The 22647-nt window shown below is 53.2% G+C and overlaps 2 protein-coding genes and 2 non-coding genes across 5 annotated transcripts; all 4 read left to right on the top strand.

Moving 5' to 3' along the window:
• The first annotated feature begins 1639 nt into the window (after nucleotides 1-1639).
• kpnb1 (karyopherin (importin) beta 1) lies at nucleotides 1640-12025 on the top strand. The gene is made up of 22 exons (XM_040031745.1): nucleotides 1640-1964; nucleotides 2798-2856; nucleotides 4899-5081; nucleotides 5156-5356; nucleotides 5433-5585; nucleotides 5674-5733; nucleotides 5811-5900; nucleotides 5988-6098; nucleotides 6215-6316; nucleotides 6404-6628; nucleotides 6713-6904; nucleotides 7025-7155; nucleotides 7498-7645; nucleotides 7821-7892; nucleotides 7970-8114; nucleotides 8218-8300; nucleotides 8457-8564; nucleotides 9081-9224; nucleotides 9445-9550; nucleotides 9872-9986; nucleotides 10374-10535; nucleotides 10619-12025. Coding segments are annotated over exons 1-22 (2631 nt in total). The 5' UTR covers nucleotides 1640-1924; the 3' UTR covers nucleotides 10620-12025.
• Nucleotides 9672-9809, top strand: LOC120733564. Its single transcript, XR_005695851.1, has one exon. It is a non-coding gene; the product is annotated as a small nucleolar RNA SNORA79 (small nucleolar RNA).
• Nucleotides 12026-13190: 1165 nt separating the features above from the next.
• On the top strand, nucleotides 13191-13272 carry trnas-uga. The gene has a single exon. It is a non-coding gene; the product is annotated as a tRNA-Ser (tRNA).
• A 316-nt stretch (nucleotides 13273-13588) lies between these two features.
• Nucleotides 13589-21296, top strand: LOC120733494. Of its 2 annotated transcripts, XM_040031741.1 has the most exons (10): nucleotides 13589-15785; nucleotides 16821-16882; nucleotides 17553-17657; nucleotides 17927-18064; nucleotides 18385-18524; nucleotides 18598-18766; nucleotides 18845-18973; nucleotides 19526-19661; nucleotides 20304-20462; nucleotides 20816-21296. In XM_040031741.1, exons 1-9 carry the CDS (start codon nucleotides 14095-14097, stop codon nucleotides 20440-20442), a joined length of 2709 nt encoding a protein of 902 aa, XP_039887675.1. In that variant the 5' UTR covers nucleotides 13589-14094; the 3' UTR covers nucleotides 20443-20462; nucleotides 20816-21296. The 2 variants fall into 2 exon arrangements, with proteins under 2 accessions (XP_039887675.1, XP_039887676.1); XM_040031742.1 differs by lacking the exon at nucleotides 17553-17657 and having other exon boundaries at nucleotides 13590-15785.
• The last annotated feature ends 1351 nt before the right edge of the window (nucleotides 21297-22647 follow it).

Below are 22647 nucleotides of genomic sequence, written 5' to 3'. Positions count from 1 at the left end.
TACACCTGTCCATCACCCATCAGTGCGAGTCCAACTTATACTGGCAGCTGCAGGTCGGCCTGATGATGTGTCCGTGCAGTGAGGTCATATCTCCACCAGGGCCACAGAGCGCTGTCACAGTTCAGTTTTCTTCATGTCGCTCCGAGTCATCACGGCGGTGTCCTGAGACCTTTTAATCGCGCCTGGTTTCAGAACTCTGAGATGATGATGGAGATGCTCGAGGCTTCCAGACAGGACCGACTAACGACAAGAGTCCGATCTCTCCTTCAGGAAGTCCTTTCCTTCAGCAGCACTTCCTGCTGCCCTCTGTGTGTTTGACCTGAACGATCACTTTCTGGTTCAGGCCTCACCACCTCCTCACAGCTCAGCCTCCCACCAGAGATGAGGAGCGGGGAGTCTAGGCAACAGAAAATAAAGTGAGCTCTCCTTTAATGGAGGCCACAGGCAGGAGGACGGAGGAGGAGCTTGAAGATCGAAAGGCTTTGACGACCTGAGGAGAAGCTGCTGACAGAACTGCTGACTTCCTGTAATTGCTTTTATACAGCGCTTTCATGTGACGTCATTGTTTATGTTTTTGTGTTTGGTGTCTTCTTCCTGTTTCACTCAGTCTGAGGACAGAAAACATGACATAGTCCTGCAGCAGGTTCACCGACACACTCACAGACACGTGAATCCAGCACCAACCAGCAGCTGGAGCGCAGAGCAGCTACAAGTACAAGTACTTAGTTACTTTCACGAGAGACTCCGTACGCCGAAAAGATCCAAGAGGCGCGTGCTGCTGCTGCGTTCCTGTGTAGCTCGGAATCCACAGCGCCTAGAGCTTTTATTCAGTTCGTGTTGTTCAGGCTTACATTAAAAGGGATCTTTGAAGAATGATCCCTTTCTTTTAAGAAAGAAAACGTTTTCAGCTGAGCAAACTTTAACACAATGATTGCGCTAAGCGTACTTTTTCCTCCAAATGTCTCATTTTGTCAGCTTTGGGCTCCATCCACCTCCCATCGGAAGGAGGCCCCGGGGCAGACCCAGGACACTCTGCAGAGATTATATGCTGGCCTGAGAACGCCTTGGTGTTCCTCCGGATAAACTGGGGAGAGGGAAGTCTGGGCCTCTCTGCTTAGGCTGCAACCCCGCTCTGGATAAACGGAAAAGACTGGATGGATGGGTTCTATTGGGGGGAAGGCTGGAGCATATCCCAGCTACCAATTCAATTTAATGGAAAGGTATTTATAACACTAACAGCTGTTCAGCTGCATTTTAAAAGAAAATATTTTCAACTACATGAATAAATACATAAAAAAATAAACTGTGTGATTCAAACTGCAGCAAAAATGTAATCATTCTTTTAATGTTTTAATAACGAAAATTAAAAACTAAGTAGAATAAGATATTATGTATTTGTGTAGTTTAAAAGTGATGTAATGATATCTATATTTTCAGTCATCAGCTCCTGCTCCTTTTCATGCATGGATGCAGTGTTGTTTTAATTGAAAGGAAGGTTTGTGTGTAGGAAATTAATTACTGTTGCACCATGTGTGAAAAATTACATGAAATGAAATCTCAGTGTACTGAGACAGGATGATATGGTGTCCGGCGGTCCCTGAAGGCAGCACGTTTTTGGCGTCACTGCGTGATATCCCTCCGCGGGAGAGAAGCGCGCAGCCCTTTCCCTCCCTGTAGCACAGGATGCGAACGGGCGGCGGTGAAGCGACGAGACGTGACTCTGCGCCGACGCTGTCAACATTTCCCGCAACATCCGAGTGAAAATACGCCGAACGAAGACCGGGGAACCTCCGCCACCCGTATCACCGACTGAACCCGTCCTGTGCCTGACAACGACCGAGCTCCGTGGAAGAAATATAATCCGCTGTGGGCGCTGCGCGGCAACCGAAAGTGTCGGACTGAAGAGAGGCAGCCGGGGGAAGGAATGGAGCTCATCACGATTCTCGAAAAAACCGTCTCTCCGGGTGAGTCCCTGCATCACGCAGCGCACACAGCCGGCGGCCCGGGCCCGATGCCGAACGCCGGGCCGGGGGGTGCGGCGTTTGCGAGACGGCGGGCTGCCCGGAGCACCGGGGAAAGTTGGAAGCAGGGAGGAGGGAAACCATGCTAGCTCACTGTGCTAACCCGTTAGCGTTACGGCCTGACGCCGCTGGTGACTTAGCACTCTACCGGGCGTTTAAGCACACTTTAATGGCATTGGTAACCCTTTAGCCTGTCGACGGGAAACCAGAAGACGTTGTCATATCGCCATCACGCGGATTCGGGCCCACATAGGCCGTAATGCCGGCTGTGTGTCCCCGATCAGAAGCCGCGACCCTGCCCATGCCCGGGTTAGCCGTTAGCTTCTTCGCTAGCTCGGGCCATTCAAACTGTCGGCCGCTTTCTCGGCGTGTTCTCCTGGGTAACGCCGCTTTAGAGTCGCTGCGGGCACAGGCGAGCGCCCTGATTGTGAGTTGACCTCTGCTCCGCTGCTTTAAGCGGAGTTGGCGCAGTTTTAGCGGCTCCGCTGTTTGCACATAAAACTTCATGCGCGTCTCTGGAAACGTGTCGGCTAGCGTTAGCCTGCTAGCACAGTGCAGATGGCTAGCGCGCATGTTGTAGGGTCGGTGTGCTTCTCGGTACCACCGATGGCTCTCACCGGGGCGGGAGTTAAACTTTCTGACTCTGAGGTGAATCATTAGTGCGGGACATCCACCCCGGGGCCGGGTGCTTGTGTGTGAACGTCTGGTGAACACGTTTAACCACCGTGCGTTAGCCCGTCCGCTAACCAGCCCCCTCCTCTCTCCTCTGTCCGCAGACCGGAATGAGCTGGAGGCGGCGCAGAAGTTTCTGGAGCAGGCGGCCATAGAGAACCTGGTGAGTATGGAGGGAGAGCAGCTGGAGCTCAGGCTGCTGCAGGAGAGGAGCGGACAGGGACCGAGGACTGCTGGATCCCGCCGGCTTTTCCTCCTTCCTCCTCCCCTTCCTCCCTCTGCACTGGCACACACGCACGCACACTCTTCACATATGTGTCACAGTGAAAGCCTCCATTGGCTCCTGATATGACCGTGCCAGGGTCTGCATGCTTCAGCCACTTCAAGGTCTTCATCAGAGGGCGAAGGTGATGCTCCCACATTTCTACATACCCTTTGTGTGGTCCTGACCTTTGACCTTGCCCTCACATACTATTTAAGTACACATGCTAACTTCAACCAGAACAGGAAGTGGTTCATAGCGAGTATAAATATGTATGTTGAGCGAGTATATCTCTGTAAACGGGCTGTCTCTGCTGGTCACATGACTGCAGCTTTCTGTGACCAGGTGTGACCGGCAGGTGCGAGCAGGTGGGTCTCTGTGAAACATCAGTGTGAGGGTCACAGCTGTTCCAGGGTTTCTGTGAGGGTTGGAGGCCGTCTCCACGGGTCGCCCTTCTTGACTGTGTGGTCAGGTTTGACTGATATTCTGTAGTGAGGGTGGGGCTTGATGAGTCAGGGTGTTGCGGTTACGTGGCTTACTTGTTACTCAGGGAAATGTTTAAATGTGGTGACTGGCATGTAGAACTCCAACTAAAAGGTGCAGGTGGTGGGGGAGTCGGGGTAGGGCCGGTGGGGTTTGCAGTAAAGCCGCCATGGGGCTGTGGCGGTGTAGTTTGTGACCACGTGGGCGCTGTTGTCACGCGTCACTGGGAGACCAGGTGAGCCATCCTGAGCAGCAGGTTCACCTGAGGAAATGTTTCTTCCTGTTTATACACACAGACACTCCATACGATGTCAGCTGTGTGAGGTGATGTCATCGTCGGCGGGAACCAATAAAATCAAAGATGACTTTCTGTAGTTTCTTATTTTGTAGTTTTTGCTGTGTCAGGAAGATAAATATCAGACTCTGTGGTCAAATGATCTCGGTGTTAGAGACAAAGGTAAGAACAGTTACCGTTTATCTCGCGGTTATAAATGAAGCCCCACCCCTTCGCTTTACAGTGTGTTGACAATAAAACTGTAAACTCGGCAGAGTGTAACCCGACCGAGTCAATAACACCTGCCAGACGCCGCCATCGTGGCCAGAAAGTCCACTGATCTGATATTTAAAACTGACTGTTCAAATCCAGATGTTTCTGCTGGATCGTGGTTTCTGCATGCTAAAGAATATCTGCGCGCGCACACACACACACACACACACACAGTGTGCTGCTGTGGTCGTCTGCTCACTGCAGAGAAACAGTTAGTTGTCTGTCCAGAGAAGAATAAAAGTTTTGGTTGGAGCTGATTGAGAGCACCTGGACACCTGCAGGAGGCGTGATGCTGATGGCGTCCTGCAGACAGAAGAAACGTAGTTGGCAGTTCTTTGCTGTTTGCCTCTGTCTGCGTGTGCTACTGCCACCTTCTGGCAGGAGGAGCATGCTGCGTCTTGTCAGGTGTGAGGGGAAAAGTATTTCAGTCCAAAAATATCTTCGGTCAGCTTTCTTCTCTGGTCTGACGTTAGTTGTAGCTCGCCGTCCTTCAGCCTGAAGCAGAGCGACGGGGTCAGGTGTGCCTCACCTGTGCAGACAGAATGAATGGAAGCAGAGCGAGCGATCAAATCACTAACTCTGTTTAATGCTCCGCCCAGCAAACTGACAGCGACTTAATGTTGACAAGCTAAAGTAAGACTTGGTTCCAGGTCGGCGACCGATCTCTGGTTCCTGTTAGTGCTTCCTGTCTGTGATCGTACCTGCTGCCTTCTTGTTCACACGTTTACACCTGAAACCAGAGACGCAGAGCAGCTGTTGTAACGAGAAGCTGTGTTTCAGCTCCAGTAAAAATCCCAGCGTCGTAGCTTCTGCACTAAACTTCCTTCACTCTCACTGTTTCACCGTAACTCAAACCAGATGTTTGACGTAATCAGTGACGCTCATCATGTGACCTTTGCTCCTCCTCCTTCAGCCCACATTCCTGGTGGAGTTGTCCAAAGTGTTGGCGAACCCGGGGAACACTCAGGTGGCTCGAGTTGCTGCCGGTCTGCAGGTGAAGAACTCGCTGACATCCAAAGACCCCGATGTCAAGGCGCAGTACCAGCAGAGATGGCTGGCCATCGACATCAACGCTCGCCGCGAGATCAAGAACTACGTAAGGGCCGAGCAAACCCCGCTCACCGTCCGCCACCGCCTCCACCTGTCTAACGGTTCCCGTATCTCCGGCAGGTTCTACAGACTCTGGGCACGGAGACGTACCGGCCCAGCTCGGCCTCGCAGTGCGTCGCCGGCATCGCCTGCGCCGAGATTCCCGTGAACCAATGGCCCGAGCTGATCCCGCAGCTCGTCGCCAACGTCACCGATCCGTCGAGCACGGAACACATGAAGGAGTCCACGCTGGAGGCCATCGGCTACATCTGCCAGGACATCGTGAGTCACGGCGAGCACGTTAAAGCACGCCGCCTGTTGTTACCCAAGTGTTCGCTCACCCAGCTGTTTCCCGCAGGACCCGGAGCAGCTGCAGGAGAACGCCAACCAGATCCTGACGGCCATCATCCAGGGCATGAGGAAGGAGGAGCCCAGCAACAACGTGAAGCTGGCCGCCACCAATGCGCTGCTCAACTCGCTCGAGTTCACTAAAGCCAATTTCGACAAGGACGTACGTTGCTTTCTCCTAACTCCTCCCCCTTTTAATGTAACTTTATTTGCAGGGAATCACGCTGACAAATGTGTACTTCCTGTTTCAGACGGAGCGACACTTCATCATGCAGGTCGTCTGTGAAGCCACGCAGTGTCCCGACACCAGAGTGAGTAACGCCAGCGTAACGCCCGTGACCTTTGACCCCTCACATGCACTCACCTGCTGCTCTGTGTGCTGTTTCAGGTGCGCGTGGCGGCCCTGCAGAACCTGGTGAAGATCATGTCTCTGTATTATCAGTACATGGAGACGTACATGGGCCCCGCCCTGTTCGCGGTAAGACACCACAAACCTTTATTTAAACCCGAGAGTCAGTCGGAGTCGTCTCAGCAGCGCCGCTACTCTTGTCACTTCCTGTTTCAGATCACCATCGAGGCGATGAAGAGCGACATTGATGAGGTGGCGCTGCAGGGCATCGAGTTCTGGTCCAACGTCTGTGACGAGGAGATGGATCTGGCCATCGAGGCCTCAGAGGTCAGTGTGACGCTTCCTTTAACCAACAGGAAGTTTTTTGTTTTGTTTTTTTTGTTTTTTTTTTTAACTTCCTGTTTGTTCACGGTTCGCTCTCTTTCTGTCTCGTCCAATCGCAGGCCTCGGAGCAGGGACGCCCCCCCGAGCACACCAGTAAGTTCTACGCCAAAGGTGCGCTGCAGTACCTGGTCCCTATCCTCACCCAGACCCTCACCAAGCAGGTAGCTCACCTGTCGGAGCCTCATCCCGTTTACCTGTCTGTGGCTTTGAGTCTACCTGTTTAGCTCCGCCTTCTCCTTTTCCTGCAGGACGAGAATGATGACGACGACGACTGGAACCCGTGTAAGGCGGCCGGCGTGTGCCTGATGCTGCTCGCCACCTGTTGCGAGGACGACGTGGTTCCCCACGTGCTGCCCTTCATCAAAGAGAACATCAAACATCCCGACTGGCGTTACCGCGACGCCTCCGTCATGGCCTTCGGCTCCATCTTGGAGGGACCCGAGCTAAACCAGCTCAAGCCGCTCGTCATACAGGTGAGACGCTCGAGCGGCTCCCCCAGTCTTCTGTCTGTCACACAAATCCCTCTGTGTACTAAACTCCGCCCCCTCCTCCTGCAGGCGATGCCCACCCTGATCGAGCTGATGAAGGACCCCAGCGTGGTGGTGAGGGACACCACGGCGTGGACGGTGGGCAGGATCTGCGAGCTGCTGCCCGAAGCTGCCATCAACGAGGTCTACCTGGCCCCCCTGCTGCAGTGCCTGATCGAGGGCCTGGGGGCGGAGCCCAGAGTGGCCTCCAACGTCTGCTGGGTGAGTCGCCGGTCCGCGCTGGGCGTCATGTGGCCTTTGAGAGAGCTCTGTCAAAACGAACCCGACCTCAGATTTCGTTCTTCTTCGGTGTAAACCTTAACCTGTCGTCTCCTCCCTCAGGCCTTTTCGTCTCTCGCAGAGGCGGCGTACGAAGCCACGGATGCCGCCGAGGACCAGGAGGAGCCGAACACCTACTGCCTGTCCTCGTCCTTCGAGATCATCGTGCAGAAGCTTCTGGAGACCACAGACAGGTATGACGATGCTCACACATGCAGTCAGTCTGTGCCTCTGACGACCGCAGCCTGATGGCGGTGTGACCACTTCCTGGTTTCAGAGCGCAGAGTGAACTGCATAAAGAGCTGGCAGACGGCTTCCTGTCGGCTCGCCGATCGTGTCACAGCTGCTGTTTCCTTCACTTTAACACTTCGAGTTAACCGCTTAAATGATGATGTCATCACTGAGGTTTCTGTGATGGTGTCGACGTTTGTGGGCGGGGCTCGACAGCTGAATGCGCTCAGTCATCGGGCAGCCGTCGTGCCTCCTTGACAGCGCTCTGCGTACTCGTCTCTGATTGGTCTGTTCCCGTCTCTCAGGCCCGATGGTCACCAGAACAACCTGCGCTCTGCGGCGTACGAGGCTCTGATGGAGATCGTGAAGAACAGCGCCAAGGACTGCTACCCCGCCGTGCAGAAAACCACGCTGGTCATCATGGAGCGGCTGCAGCAGGTCCTGCAAATGGAGGTGAGGGCGCCGTCTTAGGGGCAGAGCGATATCGATGCCGCTGTGAGCGTCGCTTGGATCTCAAAGTCATTCAAGAGAAAAAACATAGAGCTGAAATAAACTGGTTTGAGCAGACCAGGCAGCTTTTAATTTGAAAAGGCACTGGCTTCACGTCTCTTAACTTCCTGTCTTCCAGTCTCACATCCAGAGCACCTCAGATCGGATCCAGTTCAACGACCTGCAGTCGCTGCTGTGCGCCACTCTGCAGGTGAGACGGGACACCTGAGCCTTTCTGTGCTCATGCTCTTATTATGGCGGTTCTGAGTGTTTCCTGTGTGTGTGCAGAACGTCCTGCGTAAAGTGCAGCATCAGGATGCCCTGCAGATCTCAGACGTGGTGATGGCGTCCCTGCTGAGGATGTTTCAGAGCACTGCCGGCTCCGGAGGCGTGCAGGAGGACGCGCTGATGGCCGTGTCCACGCTCGTCGAAGGTACGCCACAGTTACTTGAGTAACTACACGGCGAGGGCAGTGACGTGTTGTGTTCAGAGGGCGCGGCTCTCCACGTGTCTCACTCTGCACGTTTCTCTTGCAGTTCTGGGCAGCGACTTCCAGAAATACATGGAGGCCTTTAAGCCGTTCCTTGCCATCGGACTGAAGAACTACGCAGAGTATCAGGTAGGACTCGCACAGCTGATCACCACTTCCTGTTTCACAGTCGCGGTCTGACCTCGGAGCTGAGAGGCAAGTTTGCCGTTTATGGAGGAGGAGCTCTGATGTCATCACTGACTCAGACGTCACAGTGTTGATGATGTCATTGACGTGTTGCTGCAGGTGTGTCTGGCGGCCGTGGGTCTCGTGTGCGACCTGTGCAGAGCGCTGATGTCCAACATCCTGCCGTACTGTGACGAGATCATGCAGCTGCTGCTGGAGAACCTCGGGGTGAGGAGGGGGAGGAGCTCCTTCGTCTTTATTGACATGCACCACACTGACCGTGATGTGAAAACCACGTTTATCTGAGACTTCCTCTCTCATCACTTCCTCTAGTTTTTCTGCACATGCTCAGTGGCAGGAGCACTTCCTGTGTGGCACAGATTTGGGCCACAGCGCCGTTAGCTGGCTGCTCTGATATCAGTGAAGCTGTAGAAATTCAGTTCCATTCCAGTCAACCTTTGACCCCCACACAGTCAGCTGGTTCAGTTTCCACATTAGCTCCCGTCTGCCCCTCACAGGGTCGGTCCAGATATTCTGACCCACAGTCACATGATGATCCAGGTGTAGCGAGCAGCCACCCGTCCACAGGTGTGGATTATTGATCCCAGACTTCACCTTCCTCTGGTGCTGTTTGATCACCTGATGGACGTTTAACAGCTGCCGTGTTCCAAAGCAGTCTTTGTGCCGCTCACCTGTCTGACCCTCTCACAGGTGTGCAGATGTTAAACGTTGGTCTGTTTACAGAACGAGAATGTGCACCGGTCGGTGAAGCCTCAGATCCTCTCTGCGTTTGGCGACATCGCTTTGGCCATCGGGGGCGAGTTCAAGAAGTACCTGGACATCGTCCTGGACACCCTGCAGCAGGCATCGCAGGCTCAGGTGGACAAGGTAAAGCCCCGCCCCTTCAGATGTCTGAACAAACACTGAATCTTGAACTTGGGCCTCGGGTGTAGAAATGCTCAGCTTAGATTCGGACGTCTGTGATGAAAACTCATGCACCACGCTGACCGTGATGTAAAACCAACCACGTGTATCTGAGACCTCTGACCTCACAGATTTACTTCCTGTCTGTCCGAGTTCACCTGACACATCTGAACCTGTGTTTCAGACGGACTACGACATGGTGGACTACCTGAACGAGCTGAGGGAGGGCTGCCTGGAGGCTTACACCGGCATCATCCAGGGCCTGAAGGGAGACCAGGAGAACGTCCACCGTAAGGACACACACACACGGACAGACGGTCTCTCTGGCAGCGTCTGTCCTCAGGTGTCTGGGGCTACCTGGTTGTCTAAGTGCTAACGGTTATCGCTGTGATCGCATGACCACAGCTCCAGCGACGTCAGTTCCTCTTCCTGCTTGCAGTCAGCAGGAGGCTTTAGTGATGTCGCAGACAGACGTGGGTCCTTTTCACCCGGGAAGCTTTAGGCTGCCGCCGTACTCACAGCTTCCTGGTTTTGCGGGACCCAACAAATAAAAAAAACCTCCTGTTTGCTTTACTTGCTCTCTCACCCTCATCTCCTCTCCACCCCTGCAGCCGACGTGATGCTGGTGCAGCCTCGGGTGGAGTTCATCCTCTCCTTCATCCACCACATCGCCGAAGACGAGGACCACTCTGACGGCGTGGTGGCCAACGCTGCCGGACTCATCGGGTAAGCAGGGGGCGGAGCTGAAGCTCGACCATGTTGCTCCAACATGGAGATCTTATCAGGAGGTCACAGCCAATCAGAGGGTTCCTTTACCCCAGAACACTTCATGCTCAGATCAGATATCACAGAGCAGCTTTTATGGTTTTATTTTGAAGGAGCTAAACTTCCTGTGGTCTGCACCACAGCTGATCAGTGAGGGTCACATGGTTCAAAGTCTACGGCGTTGTGGTCGGTGAAGAGAAATCATGCACCACGCTGATGGCGTGATGGAAAACAAACCGCATCCTCTGAGACCAGCACGGTTACCCTGACGATGCTCCAGTGTCCAGCTTGAGAGCTCAGATTCTTTTCACATTAAAAGCCTGTTTGTTTGACGTGTGTGTTCCGTAGTGACCTGTGCACAGCATTTGGGAAAGATGTGATGAAGCTGGTGGAGGTTCGCCCGCTCATCAACGACCTGCTGACGGAAGGCCGGCGCTCCAAAACCACCAAGACCAAGACGCTCGCCACCTGGGCCACCAAGGAGCTCCGCAAGCTGAAGAGCCAGGCCTGGTGAGGGTGGAGGCATGCTTCTCGTGGCTTCTCTGCGTCACTTCCTCTCTAACCCCTCCTCTCTCTCTCTGTGTCTCCTGCAGATGGCGGGTGTCGTGTCAGGGCGAGATGAGACTTCGGATGACATCACTGAGGACAAATCGGCCGCTGGATTAAATCTTCTGTGTTTGTCGGCGTTTCGCTCGAAGCAGCAGAAGAAGAGATGAGTGTCTGTGTGTGAGCGCGAGAGAGAGACGTGTGAGCGAGCGAGAGATGATGACATCACACCACCTTCAGTTCCTGCAGGCGATGACCCCGCCCCCTCCCCCTCCCCTCTTGGATGGCCTGTGGACTGGACTGTGACTCCTCCCCCTTAAAGAAACCCCCTCTCCTTCCACTCCTCCCCCGCCTCTGCCCGCGATCCGCCTCTTTCGCTGTAGCTGGGCTCTCCTATGACATCGTGATGATGTCACCGACCTGCCGCCGCCACCCCCCCTGCTCAGGGGGAGGGGGAGGAGGGGAACTGTGTGGAATCAGCTGATCGAGTGACTGCGTGGACTACTTCTTCTGTGGAAAACTGGATTTTTGTTGCTCTTACGTTTCTTCTTCTGAGCACTAAACATGGCGGCGGAGCTGTGAGGGACGGATGCCTCCGCCCGCTCGGTCTCCTCCAAACAACGGCAGCACTAAATTCCTTCAAAATAAAAGCCGAAACGATGCTGAGAGGAGCGAGTGCCAAATGGGAATAGTTTAGCCCGGGCGTGAGCGAGTGCCGCGAGCTGCCTCGGGTTTCCTCGCCGCCGCGCCTGCTTTGGGAACGGGTCACTCACCTTTTTGCTTGTTAAGATTTCAGATGATTGAAGACGTTTGTATGAGGTTCTATTTTTCCATTGCTATGATGAAAATAAAGTTAAAGTGATACAAAACATTCCCCGAGCTCTTCTGTGCTTTCGCTCTTCTTCTTCTCGGACTCCTGGACTCAAACGTTTTGGACTCTGCTGATTGGACGCTGAGCTCTGGCTGCCTCCCACTGTTGGCTTGTTTATTCGACGCTACAAAGAACCATGATTTTTGTTTTTTGGAACTCACTTTATGGCTTGTTCAGTAGCAGTAAGGCGGTCGCTCCTCGCTACCAGGTGACTTCCTGTTGGGACGGTTTTAAGAAAAACAACAAAAACCCCAACACTGACACGAAGCTTAAACGCTGCAGAGCGCGCTCAGTGCCGCCTCTACGGCTGGAGAGCTTTGCTTTCAGTTGGTAAATATGATGGTCACTGAAAGCCAAGTGGCTCTGGCCTCGGAGGCTTTTATTTTTGTAGAGGCGCGGCAGCTGTAGGGAGGAAGCACTTCCTGTGTTGACATGAACCTGAAACTTTTATTTCTGAATTGTGAATCATTTGAAGCCGATCTGCTTTTTCTTTCATATTCAACTTTAGTGATCTAATAAAGTCTATATTGTACTGACCGTCTGCTGCTTCTTCACGCCGCTACTGCTTCCTGCTGGAGTCTGACAAAATAAAAGCCTCTCACTGCTCTACATCGGGGCTGATGCGATGGGTGAAGCAGTGTGTGGTGTCACGTGACCTCATGAGTGTTTTATTTTATCTGCTTTGCCTCAAAACAAACGCTCTCTCTCTGCACCAGACTGCATTCACAAAACTCCTGATTTTACCTGAGTACAGGTGAGCTGCGACAGTTGGGACTTCAGTTTAAAACACTAAAGTACAACACTGAGGACTCAGGTCCCAGCGGTTCTCAGACGTGCTGCTAAAGGCTGGCGCAAGCTCTGCAGCACCGCTATAAAATCGATATGAAAAGCTAGAGTATTGTAAAGCTTGCCGGGCCTGTGTGTGTGGAAACGGGTTATTCATAAGAACCTGCAGGTAAGGGGTGACGGGCTGGCTCAGCGTGCGTCACGTGTCGCCTCCACGGTTTCTGAGCGGCTCGTTATGCACTCAGCATTACGGAGTATCCTTTAAATCTTTCTAAATGTGTTCTGGATGGTTCAGTGTTTCCTGCAGCGCGTCCTTGCACTGCAGGGTTAAAAAAAAAAACTGGTTTTGGCTGTCACAGAGCACCGGACTGGACCCCGGGCCACATATTGGACACCCTGCCCTGCGTATACACACAATAGAAATGATAAACCAGCTCTCTGTTGCTGTGGAAACAGCTGAAAAATGAGAAATGCACAATAATGGAAAGGTTTTCTGTTTCGCTCGCCAAAGCAGCACCTGTGGGCTCTAGAGGCTCACCTGTTGAGCTTTGAGTTTCCCTGATCTCCGCTGTCGCTCAGGTCAGGTGTTCCTGCTACGAGCACAGGTGAGAGCAGCAGCGCCACCTCCTGTCGATGAGCCATACACTAATAATACAATGATGACCACCCACGGGCCTTACTTTGAGAACCTGACATTCTCCTTCAGACCTCAGAGGGATTTTCGGGAATGATGATGTTTTCCATTGATCTGATTGGCCCGTAGGTTGTTCCTGATGAACCACCATTGAGACCTCGAGAATCAATGATTCACTTTTTGTTTTTCTTTACGTGGTCATCGGACATCAGTTATCGACTCGTCAGCCTCTCAGTCTGCGTTTCACATACAAGTTATGCACTGTTGGAGAAGCCTCTGACGTCACTCTTAGCTTCAGTTTCCCGGTCAACTCACTTGCTCTCCGGCTGCTGCGATGGCCGAGAGGTTAAGGCGTTGGACTTGAAATCCAATGGGGTCTCCCCGCGCAGGTTCGAACCCTGCTCGCAGCGACTTTTTAAATAAAGTTCAAACACTCCCCTGAAAAAGCTGCACGAGCCGGAAACAGCCCAGAGAGTACGCGTCACACCAAAATAAAAAAGGAACTGTATGAGGATGAATTAAAACCAATGACTGTAGAAACCAGTCATTGATTAAAACACACAGACACAACACAGATAAGTAAAATAAGTATATTAATAATATTTTGTAAACTCAAAGAAGAAATATAAAAAACAGAAACAATAAAAGAAATCATTAAAAAAAATCCAACCAACTGAAAAACAATAATTAAAAATAATACCTGTATATTACTGCATAATAATTAAATGAAATAAAACTTTACTACTGTTCGTAACATTAAAATTTTAAAGTGATCCACTAAAAGCAAATTATTTTTTTTCTATAAATCTTCATTTTCCCTCAATAAACGACAACAATCGTCATCATCATCATGAGGCTGTCAGATCCCGGCAGGTGTTCGGTTCCCTCCGTTAATCGTTTAGCTATGATCGGTGATCGATCCTGCGTGCGCAGCCCCGCCTCCCGCCGTGTTGTCTGACTGGAGGATGAGGAGTCTTTAGGAGGCTAACAGCTAACGTCACGGAGCGGCGGCACCGGGCTCGTTTCTCTCGTTCCTTCATGTTCTGACGTCGTCCAGCGGAGCCTTCGCCGTCACGAACCGGACCGGACTTCACATGTCCGCGGCTGTGCGCTGCCGGCGGCCCGGGTAGCTCTGCCGGGAGATGCGGCAGCAGCTAGCAGCTAGCCGTTAGCCCCGCAGCTGTTATGTAAGAGCGGAGCGACTAGCCGCGCAGCTAACGTTAGCCGCCGCCATGAATGACGCGCAGCAAGAAATGTCTCCGGACTTCGTGCTCATGCGGCTCGTGTCCGCCGCGGAGTACGACCGGCTGGACGACCCCGACGAGCTGATGTCCGGGGGCGGCGGGTTCGGCCCCGTCAAAGCCGTGCTGGGCCGCCGCGGCGGCGGGTTCGATGTGGACTCTGGCGGCCCTTCGGCAGGCCTCGGCTCGGCTTCCCCGCATTACAGCTCCCCGCTGCCCGGGAAAGGAGAGCTGAGCGGCGGGCTGGGGCTGACGCACGCCCCGTCGGGCTCCGAGGCGCCGTTGTCGCCCCCTCCGTCCGAAGACTTTGTGGACTTCCCGGTGCCGCGCGGGCACGGCTCTGCGGGGCACGGAGCGCAGCTAATGGTGCTCCAGAACTTGCTGCGGTCCGGAGACCGGATCCTGGAGTGCGGGCTGGAGCAGCCGCCCCCTGGCTTCCTGCAGGAAGAGGCAGAGCGACAGAGACAGCAGCTGGACCCGGTGCCGGGCACGGGTCCTGGCAGCGCGACAGCTGGTCCCGGGGGAGGAAAGGACCAGAACCCCCCTGCGCAGGAAAACCTGCAGCCGCAGCAGCTGTTGCAATGGCACCCGGTCCTGAGGCTGGGCTCCCAGGCCCCCCAGCGGGGCATCCCGGCTCTGGACTCGGAGTCCGGGTCAGTCCTGTGCCACACACACCACCTGCTGACAGACCGGCTGGCTAAGTGGCCCCCGGGCCTGCTGGACCAAGCCCTGCGGGCGGGGCTGCTGGAGCCCAGGAAGACCTGCCCCCCCAGGTGTCAAGACCCGGTCCTGGCTCCGGCCCAGAGGCCAGTACACCCGGGCGAGGTGAGGGAAGGAAGTGGCGGGCAGGAACTGGTGCTCTCGCTTCCTCGCTGTTCCTGCCATGGCGTCCTGGCCTCGGGGTCCGGGGGCATCGGGCCTGGCGAGGACCCCAGCGAGACGAGCGACGCCCTGCTGGTCCTGGAGGGTCTGGGGTCAGAGGAGGTGGGGGGACTCGCGGCAGAGTCCAGGGATGCGGAGGGGGAGGACACAGAGAAAACAGAGCGGGTGGTGGGCGCAGGGACGCCTGGGGGGGGGGGGACTGTGTTCTCCAGTGGGACTCTCAGCGGGCTGATGCGGCAGGTGCACAGACTGGCAGAGGAGGCGGGAGTGTGCACAGATCAGAGCTGCCGGTCCTCACTCGCCGTTCTCGGCGCCACCGTGTCCCTCCCCTCCTCTGTGGACCCCCAGCCCCTCATCGGCAGCACCGCCACCCCCTGCCCGTACCTGCCTGTCCGCCCGCCACTGTCCCAGGCTGCTGCGGTGCTCCCCGACCCCCTCCCATCCTCTGACCCTCGCTCTCGCCCACAGCATCAGTCGCGCTCCCAGCCCCAGAGCCGTGCCGCTACCCCCAAACTGGGTGTGGCTTCTGGGGCAGCGGGTCGGTCAGCCTCCCCTCTGGTGGTCCTGGAGGGGGAAGGGGGTGCAGGAGGAAGGGAGGGGGAGAAGATGCCCCGGGGGAAGTCGAGGAAGGGGGGGTCGCTGAAGGTCCGGCTCAGCAAGCTATTCAGAACCAAGAGCTCGAGTGGCGGCTCGGGGGGGCTGCTGGACAAGAGGCCGTCCCTAGCGTCGTCCACATCGTCGGGGGGCAGCCTGTTGGACGTGTGGGGGTCCACCTGCAGCAACCCAGACCAGGATGGCAGGTGAGGTCCCAAACTGATCAGGTAGTATTGATTAATCAGCTGCTTAGTTTCTCTGACATCACAGAACGGATCAGAGCGAATCGGTGACCTTGTTCTTGTTCAGGGGCGACTCACTTCCTGTTTCCTCGAAGCAGGGGATTTCCTGACTGTCTCATTTTTCTTGCGGCCGATCGAGTAGACTTCATGTTTCGTATTCCTGTGCAGCTCACAGTGAAAGTGTCTCTGATCATGTGACACTGATTAGTGGGGTGTATTGTTGTAACCATGGATACTGAAAGCACCTGGGCAGGTGAGTCAGGTGACACCAGGTGTTTGGATCGGTGTTTATTGCCGGATAAACACTGACTTTACCTGTCAGCACACAGGAAGTGAAACTGCCCTCTCCTCAGGATGCTTCCTCGAGCAGCAGGTTAGTTTGTGTTGACACAACTAACCTGCTCACCTGCAGTCAGTGTGACGGTGTACACGTGACATTTCACCCCCACAGTCACACTGACTGTAGTGTGAAACAAAGCAGTCGCTGTCCACCAGACTCAGACCACAGCGAGCGGCTGTGCCTCTGTCGGCAGGTGTAGGGCGTGTTTTTGTGTCATGCTGGTGTTTGAAGGGGTCACTTTGGATCTGAACGAACTCCAGGCCTCGAGGGCCGGTGTCCTGCAGGTTTTAGATGTGTTCTTGAGCCAACACAGCTGCTTTAAATGACCTCCTCAGCATGCTGTAAAGTTCTCCAGAGGCTGGTAATGAACTAATCATGTGATTCAGGTGTGTTGACCCAGGGTGAGATCCTAAACGTGCAGGACGCCGGCCCTCAAGGCCTGGAGTTCGACACCCCTGCTTTAAAGCATCCAAGTGTCCTGAAGCTTTTCTTTGAGCTGAAATGTTTATTCTGAGTGGAGTCGGGTGGTTGCTGATTCTCACTCAAGATCGCTCCCGTGGATACGAACATGTTGACGAGTTGCAGCGTTAAAACCTTCGTGCCTCGCTCTGCAGTCAGGATGAAGGTGATGGTGCTGATGGTGTTGTTTGTGTCTTCAGGCTGCAGGTATCCAGACCTCACAGTGCCTTCTCTCCGGTGCCCTTCACTCCGGCTTTCACCGGTGAGTCCACACAGCTGTGAGTGTGTGAGAGGTGAACAGGTGAGATGTTTTTACCTGAGTTTGTGTGACTGAGTGTTTTCAGCAGCTCTGAGTGGCCAGTTTATTAGGAACTCCTCTATAAGCTCGTTCACGCGTGCTCTGCAGCCGCGAGAACGTTAAACGCTCTTTAATGTGCGAGACCAGGTGAGCAGAGGGCAGGTGAAACTCATGTGACCTGCCTCTGATCAGCAACCCAAAAATGTCACATTAAATACATCAAGTATGTTTTTAAGAAAATATTTTTAGTATTTAATTTATTTACTGAATTTGACAGTTTTGGTCCTCCCAAACTTGTGGGGTGCTCCAGTGTGTGTGTGGGTGGAGCTGGGGGCGGGGCGGTGTGGGCCTGTGCAGACCTGCCCGCGGTCACAGTCGGGCCGGGTCAGAGACTCCTCTGCTTCACGGTGTCAAACATGCGGCCCGAGGACCAATCGGCTGTTAATCGATTATTATTTATGTTTTATTCCGAAAAACAAAACTTTTTTCCTGTTTTGCTCCTGACACGCCCCCTCTCCTCTCAGCTCTGCTTCTGTCTGATCACATGACTCATCAGGTCAGCTGATCACTCTGCTCACTAATCTTTCCCTCTCTCCTCTAACCCCTCCCTCTCTCTGCTTTCACCTGTGTCCAGGTGAGACGGTCTCTCTGGTCGATGTGGATATTTCTCGGAGGGGGGGGAACTCTCTCCACCCCCCCACTCCTCCTCCCCCTCCCAGACGGAGCCTCAGTCTGCTTGGTACTTCCTCCTTCTTTCTGCTTCCTGTTTGCACTTCCTCCTTCTGTGTGTGTGTGCGCGTGTGCGTGTGTGTGTGCGTGTGTGTGTGTGCCGTGACTCTTAGGTGAGTTTCTGCTCTCACGGGTTTTCGTGGAATTGTTTTAATCGTCTCATTGAAGGATTTTAGTCCTCTGAGGACCAATCAGAGGCAGTCATTCTGTTTTAGAATTGTTACTTTGTATAAAGTTGCATTTTTTGGCTCTTTTATTATTTTAAATGTTTTTTTGCAGATGATTTTGGGGGTCCTCCTCAGCAGCACGGCCCCTTCATGGAGCGCAGCGCCGGGGCCTCCATGCAGTCGCTGCCCCCCCGACCAATGGCCCTGCCCCCCTCCCTCAACACCATCCAGCACAGCCTGAGCCTCAACGGTAACACACACACACACACACACACACACACACACACACACACACACACACACACACACACACGTCATTAATGGCATGTGTGTTTATTTGTTGATGCGTTTCCTGTTCAGGTTTATTTTCTGTTTTTTACTGTGTTTATTTTTAGCTTTGACTCATGAGCACATTTATGTCATTGTTTTGCTTTTCAATAATTAAACTTCAAACATCAGTTGTGACAGTTTGTTTTTACGTCCTGATTTTCGTTTTTATCTTTGTTCTGTAGCTGTATTTGTTTATGTAAACTCATGCGCCCCCCCCCCCCTTCCCAAAATGTCCTTCAGACACCTTCCTGCGAGGTTTACCTCGACCCGTCCCCCTGCGGCCCGACGGGCAGCACCCGCCCCCCCGGCTCGCCCCTCGCTGCCCGCTCAGTCGACCCGACGCCGGCAACTTCGCCACCAGCCTCAGGGAGCTGGAGAAGGTGGAGCTACTATCGTCTGCTTTTGTAGCCTGCTGTGCGAGTGGGCGGAGCTAACCTGTGCATCTGCTTTCAGTGCGGCTGGTACTGGGGGCCGATGAACTGGGAGGACGCCGAGATGAAGCTGAAGGGGAAACCGGACGGCTCGTTTCTGGTGCGGGACAGCTCAGACCCGCGCTACATCCTGAGTCTGAGCTTCAGGTCGCAGGGAATCACACACCACACACGCATGGAGCACTACAGAGGTAACGCACACACACCTGTGCAGCGCCACGCCTCGCCTGTGAGCCTGCGTCCCCGTCTCACGGTTTCTCGTCCTGCAGGGACGTTCAGCCTGTGGTGTCACCCAAAGTTTGAGGACCGCTGTCACTCGGTGGTGGAGTTCATCGAGCGAGCCATCATGCACTCCAAGAACGGAAAGTTCCTGTACTTCCTGCGCTCGCGAGTCCCAGGTACCAGCATCCAATCAGCTCCAGGATATCTGTGGCTGCACAAGCGCGTGACATAGCCTTGGACGCACCACAAACACGTGGCTGCAGCCGCTCGTCATTAGATTCTAACAGGGAGCCTCGTGGGTCACAGCCACACTACTCGATGTTTGTCCAACCCTGAAGCTGCGTCCATGTTTCGTGCTGTCAGTGATGCTCCGTGTATTATATTATATATGGGAGGTGTGGCCAAATATGTAGGGACACGCTGGGGGGGGTTGATGAGATGAAAACAGGTTCTGCTTGTCTGCATATTTTTGGACAATTATAGGATCCAATGAAGACATTAGTTCATCTACACTACCTTCACAGACAGGACATTTTACAAGTACATATACAAGTACACTCAGTAAGTATCTGGACACATTAGCATTAGTTACAAAGGCTGGCTGTCCACAAATATGTTCCTATAATAATTACTGGACTTTGAATTGATTCGCCTTTTGTCCGGTTCACTTTCCTTGATATAAAATCTTTATTTAATATATTTTGAGTTTCGTGTCCTTGTGTGTTCAGGTCTGCCGCCGACCCCAGTCCAGCTCCTGTACCCGGTCTCCAGGTTCAGCAGTGTTAAGTCTCTGCAGCATCTCTGTCGCTTCTGCATCAGACAGCTGGTCCGGATCGACCACATCCAGGAGCTGCCGCTGCCCACGTACGTACCCGCCTGAGCGCTCCCACGTCAGACACGGTCCTCCTGACCTTAGAGACGCAAAGCTGACGTTTATCTGTCCCGTGGATCTTTTTCATGACACGAGATCCCGCGGTCCTCGAAGGACGCCGGGCGAGGATTTAAAACAATGTTGAAAATAATCATATTGACCCAAAACAAAACGCATGAAGGGCTGCAGCGTGACTGAGACCAGTGGCGGGTTTCTCTTTAAAGCATCATTTGGTTTAGTTTCCTTGTGCAGCTTTTGTTTATTTGATCCTTCATGTCAGTTTCACATGTTTGGTTTGATCATGTGATGTAACTGCAGGTAGAGTCTCACCTGTGACTCATTACAGCCCGTTTCATGCGCTCTCACGGTGACCTGCTGTTAGCGAGCACGAGCACACCAGAACATGACAAAAAGCTAAAGCTAGCTGAGAGCCTTGGTATGAGTAACGGATCGAAGGTGATCTAACCCCGTCGCTGTGATGGAGACGATCCAGAGCGGCGTCCTGTGATCTGCTGAATTGCTGTTACTAAAAAAATCAGTCGGTGCGTGTCTGCGTCGAGGTCCATGTTGTAAAAACGCGTCTGAATGTCGGAGAGTGTAAGCGAGCCGCTAACATCTGTCCTGGCTCCCCTCAGGCCTCTGATCGCCTACCTGAGGAAGTTTTATTACTACGACCCCGAAGAGGAGATCAGCCCCACGCTGAAGGAGGACAAGGAGCAGAAGGAGCGGGGGACGGAGGGCGGCGGCCAGCCGGGGGTCGAGTCACAAACGTAGCACCGGAGCCCGAAGCCGGCGTGAGTCATCTTCACGTTTCAGACACGCGCTCAGATCAAAGCTTTTATTTTTATTTATTTTTTAGCTGTTTCAGAGCAACTTGAAAGTGTCAGTTCCGAGTGATGATCACTGTTTGCTTTATTAATAAATGCTAACAGGACGCAGATGCTCTGTTAGCATGACGGTTTGTTTCTTTTAGTTTGTCACAGAATTTTATTATTTTTTCACCTTAAACAACTGATTTCCTTACAGACAGAAGTAATGAGATTACATTCATGATTAGGTTTTTGTGTTAGACTGTTGATGCTAAGCTAACACAGATAAGTGTGCACTGTAGTGATGACGACGTCTCCTCTTCTTCTTCTCTCTGCAGTTCTTTCCTTTTCTTTGTTTCTCGGACTCGAACACTGAAGGATGTTCAAAAATCAAGCTGAACTCTCAGACTTCAGCCAATCGGCTCCCTCCGCTCAGTCCCGTATCCGGGCGGGTTTCAGATGATCCACCCTCCTTTGAGCTCTCTGATCGGCTCACGGGGAGTCGACAGGGGAGGGGCCGGGGATGTGGAGACTCCGCCTCTCTTTTGATGTCATCGCTGAGCAGCCAGACGGCAATGTTAGCTAAAATCAGTAAAAGAGAAAGGAGCTGAGAAAGTGTCGGTCGCCTCTGGGGTCCTCTGACGATACGAGAGGGTCTCTGATCCCGAGAGCAGAAGGCGGTACAGATTTATCCCAGCTCAGAGCTCGCCGCAGCACAAAGTGTGAGAGCGTCCCCTGAATGCACCAGAAGGTCTTTAAATGAATAAAACATCACAGAAATAAACAAATGATTGTACGGAGCCCCGCAGGGGACATGGAGGAAGAAAAAAATTAAGATGGACTTTTGTGGGACCTCGCAAAAGTTTTAGCCACATTCTTCAGAGGCCGCTGGCTCGAAGCCGACCGGGAGGTCGAAGCACGACGTGCCGGGAAAGCGGTGTTCCTCCCGGCTGTAGTAGGTCTCGACCTCCCGTCGGCTTCGAGATGGCGGGTGTCAGATCTCCGAAAACGTCGGAGCACTTTTGCAGATATGTGATGTCTTGTAAACCGAGCAGATATCTGACGTTTACACAACTACATTCACGCCTCAAGATATCTTAAAAGTGTATTTTGTGACCCAGAAAGATTAATATTACAACGAAGCAGCTGCCGCCATTGTTGGAATTCAACTTTTGCGAGATCTCACAAAAGCACGTCTTAATTTTTTTTTCCTCCCATGTCCCCTGCGGGGCTCCGTATGATTGAACCTTTTAAAGCTAAATTTAAGCAGCTTTGATTCGTCGGATCAGCTGATTCGTAGCTTGATTGATCATAAAGATTTGATCGGCTCTAACATGCAGAGCGGTCAGCATCAGCTGTGAGCTGGGAGTCTGATCCATAGATCCTCAAACGTCTGCCATCTGTAAGAATGTGGGAGACATTTCTGGGTTGAGGATGACGTCCTTGTGATGTTCGCGCTGCCGCTGAAGCGTGAGCAGCTCTCGTCTGATTGGCTCGGAGACATCCGCCGTCTGCTGCGCCGTCGTGTAAAGTTGTTTACTTTCATATTTGCACTGAGCGACTTTTGTGAGTTTGGCCCGATCCTGAAGATGAGTCCTCGCAAACCGCTCCCCGTTCGTCGATCTCGTGTACGCTGAAACCTTTGGTACGATTTTTGCACTGCAGGTGAGGAAAGGCGGAGTCTGAATGTAGGTGTGGAGCTCCAGGAAGAGGAGCGCGCTGTGAATGTCACTGAAATATTTCCTGAGTATGAGCCTAGGTCAGCTTCGGGGTTTTATCATTGAGCTAGTGGTACTTGGCCGTCCTTTAGTTCCCGCAGCGGCGTTTTCTCCACGGTCTCGAGCCGCGGGGAGTCAGCTGACCCTTCAGAGAGCGACAGGTGATCGTGGACGCTCGTTTTCTTCCTTCAGCTCGCTCAGATCTGAGCAGACTTGGACGTTGAAGGCAGAAACTCTGAAAGTGATTCATTCACCTATAACACGTCCCAATGAGATCAAACCCCGCCCACTCGCACACCTTTGCACACCTGACCAACCACCGCACAAAACAGAATCGTTCAAAGTTACAGAGAAACGGACAGAAACGACGCGACTCCATTAAAAGTGTGGTGTGAGGTGGAGGGGTCGGGCGGTGTTTGAAGCTCAGTTTGAATATCGGAGTTGAATACGAA

This window comes from Simochromis diagramma, unplaced genomic scaffold, assembly GCF_900408965.1.
Source record: "Simochromis diagramma unplaced genomic scaffold, fSimDia1.1 OVJJ01000228.1, whole genome shotgun sequence".
NCBI lineage: Eukaryota > Metazoa > Chordata > Actinopteri > Cichliformes > Cichlidae > Simochromis > Simochromis diagramma.
Note: the sequence above shows the minus strand (reverse complement) of the source record. Positions and strands in the feature narration are given on the sequence as shown.

What these genes read in the sequence shown, in the direction of transcription:
- kpnb1 (XM_040031745.1), top strand. Translation starts at nt 1,925, where the DNA reads ATGGAGCTCATCACGATTCTCGAAAAAACCGTCTCTCCGG. An exon ending in GCCGCGAGATCAAGAACTAC is followed by an intron (nt 5,082 to 5,155) that starts GTAAGGGCCGAG and finishes TATCTCCGGCAG; the next exon opens with GTTCTACAGACTCTGGGCAC. An exon ending in TGCTGCTGGAGAACCTCGGG is followed by an intron (nt 8,565 to 9,080) that starts GTGAGGAGGGGG and finishes GTCTGTTTACAG; the next exon opens with AACGAGAATGTGCACCGGTC.
- LOC120733494 (XM_040031741.1), top strand. Translation starts at nt 14,095, where the DNA reads ATGAATGACGCGCAGCAAGAAATGTCTCCGGACTTCGTGCTCATGCGG. An exon ending in CTTCACTCCGGCTTTCACCG is followed by an intron (nt 16,883 to 17,552) that starts GTGAGTCCACAC and finishes ACCTGTGTCCAG; the next exon opens with GTGAGACGGTCTCTCTGGTC. An exon ending in GCCTCAGGGAGCTGGAGAAG is followed by an intron (nt 18,525 to 18,597) that starts GTGGAGCTACTA and finishes ATCTGCTTTCAG; the next exon opens with TGCGGCTGGTACTGGGGGCC.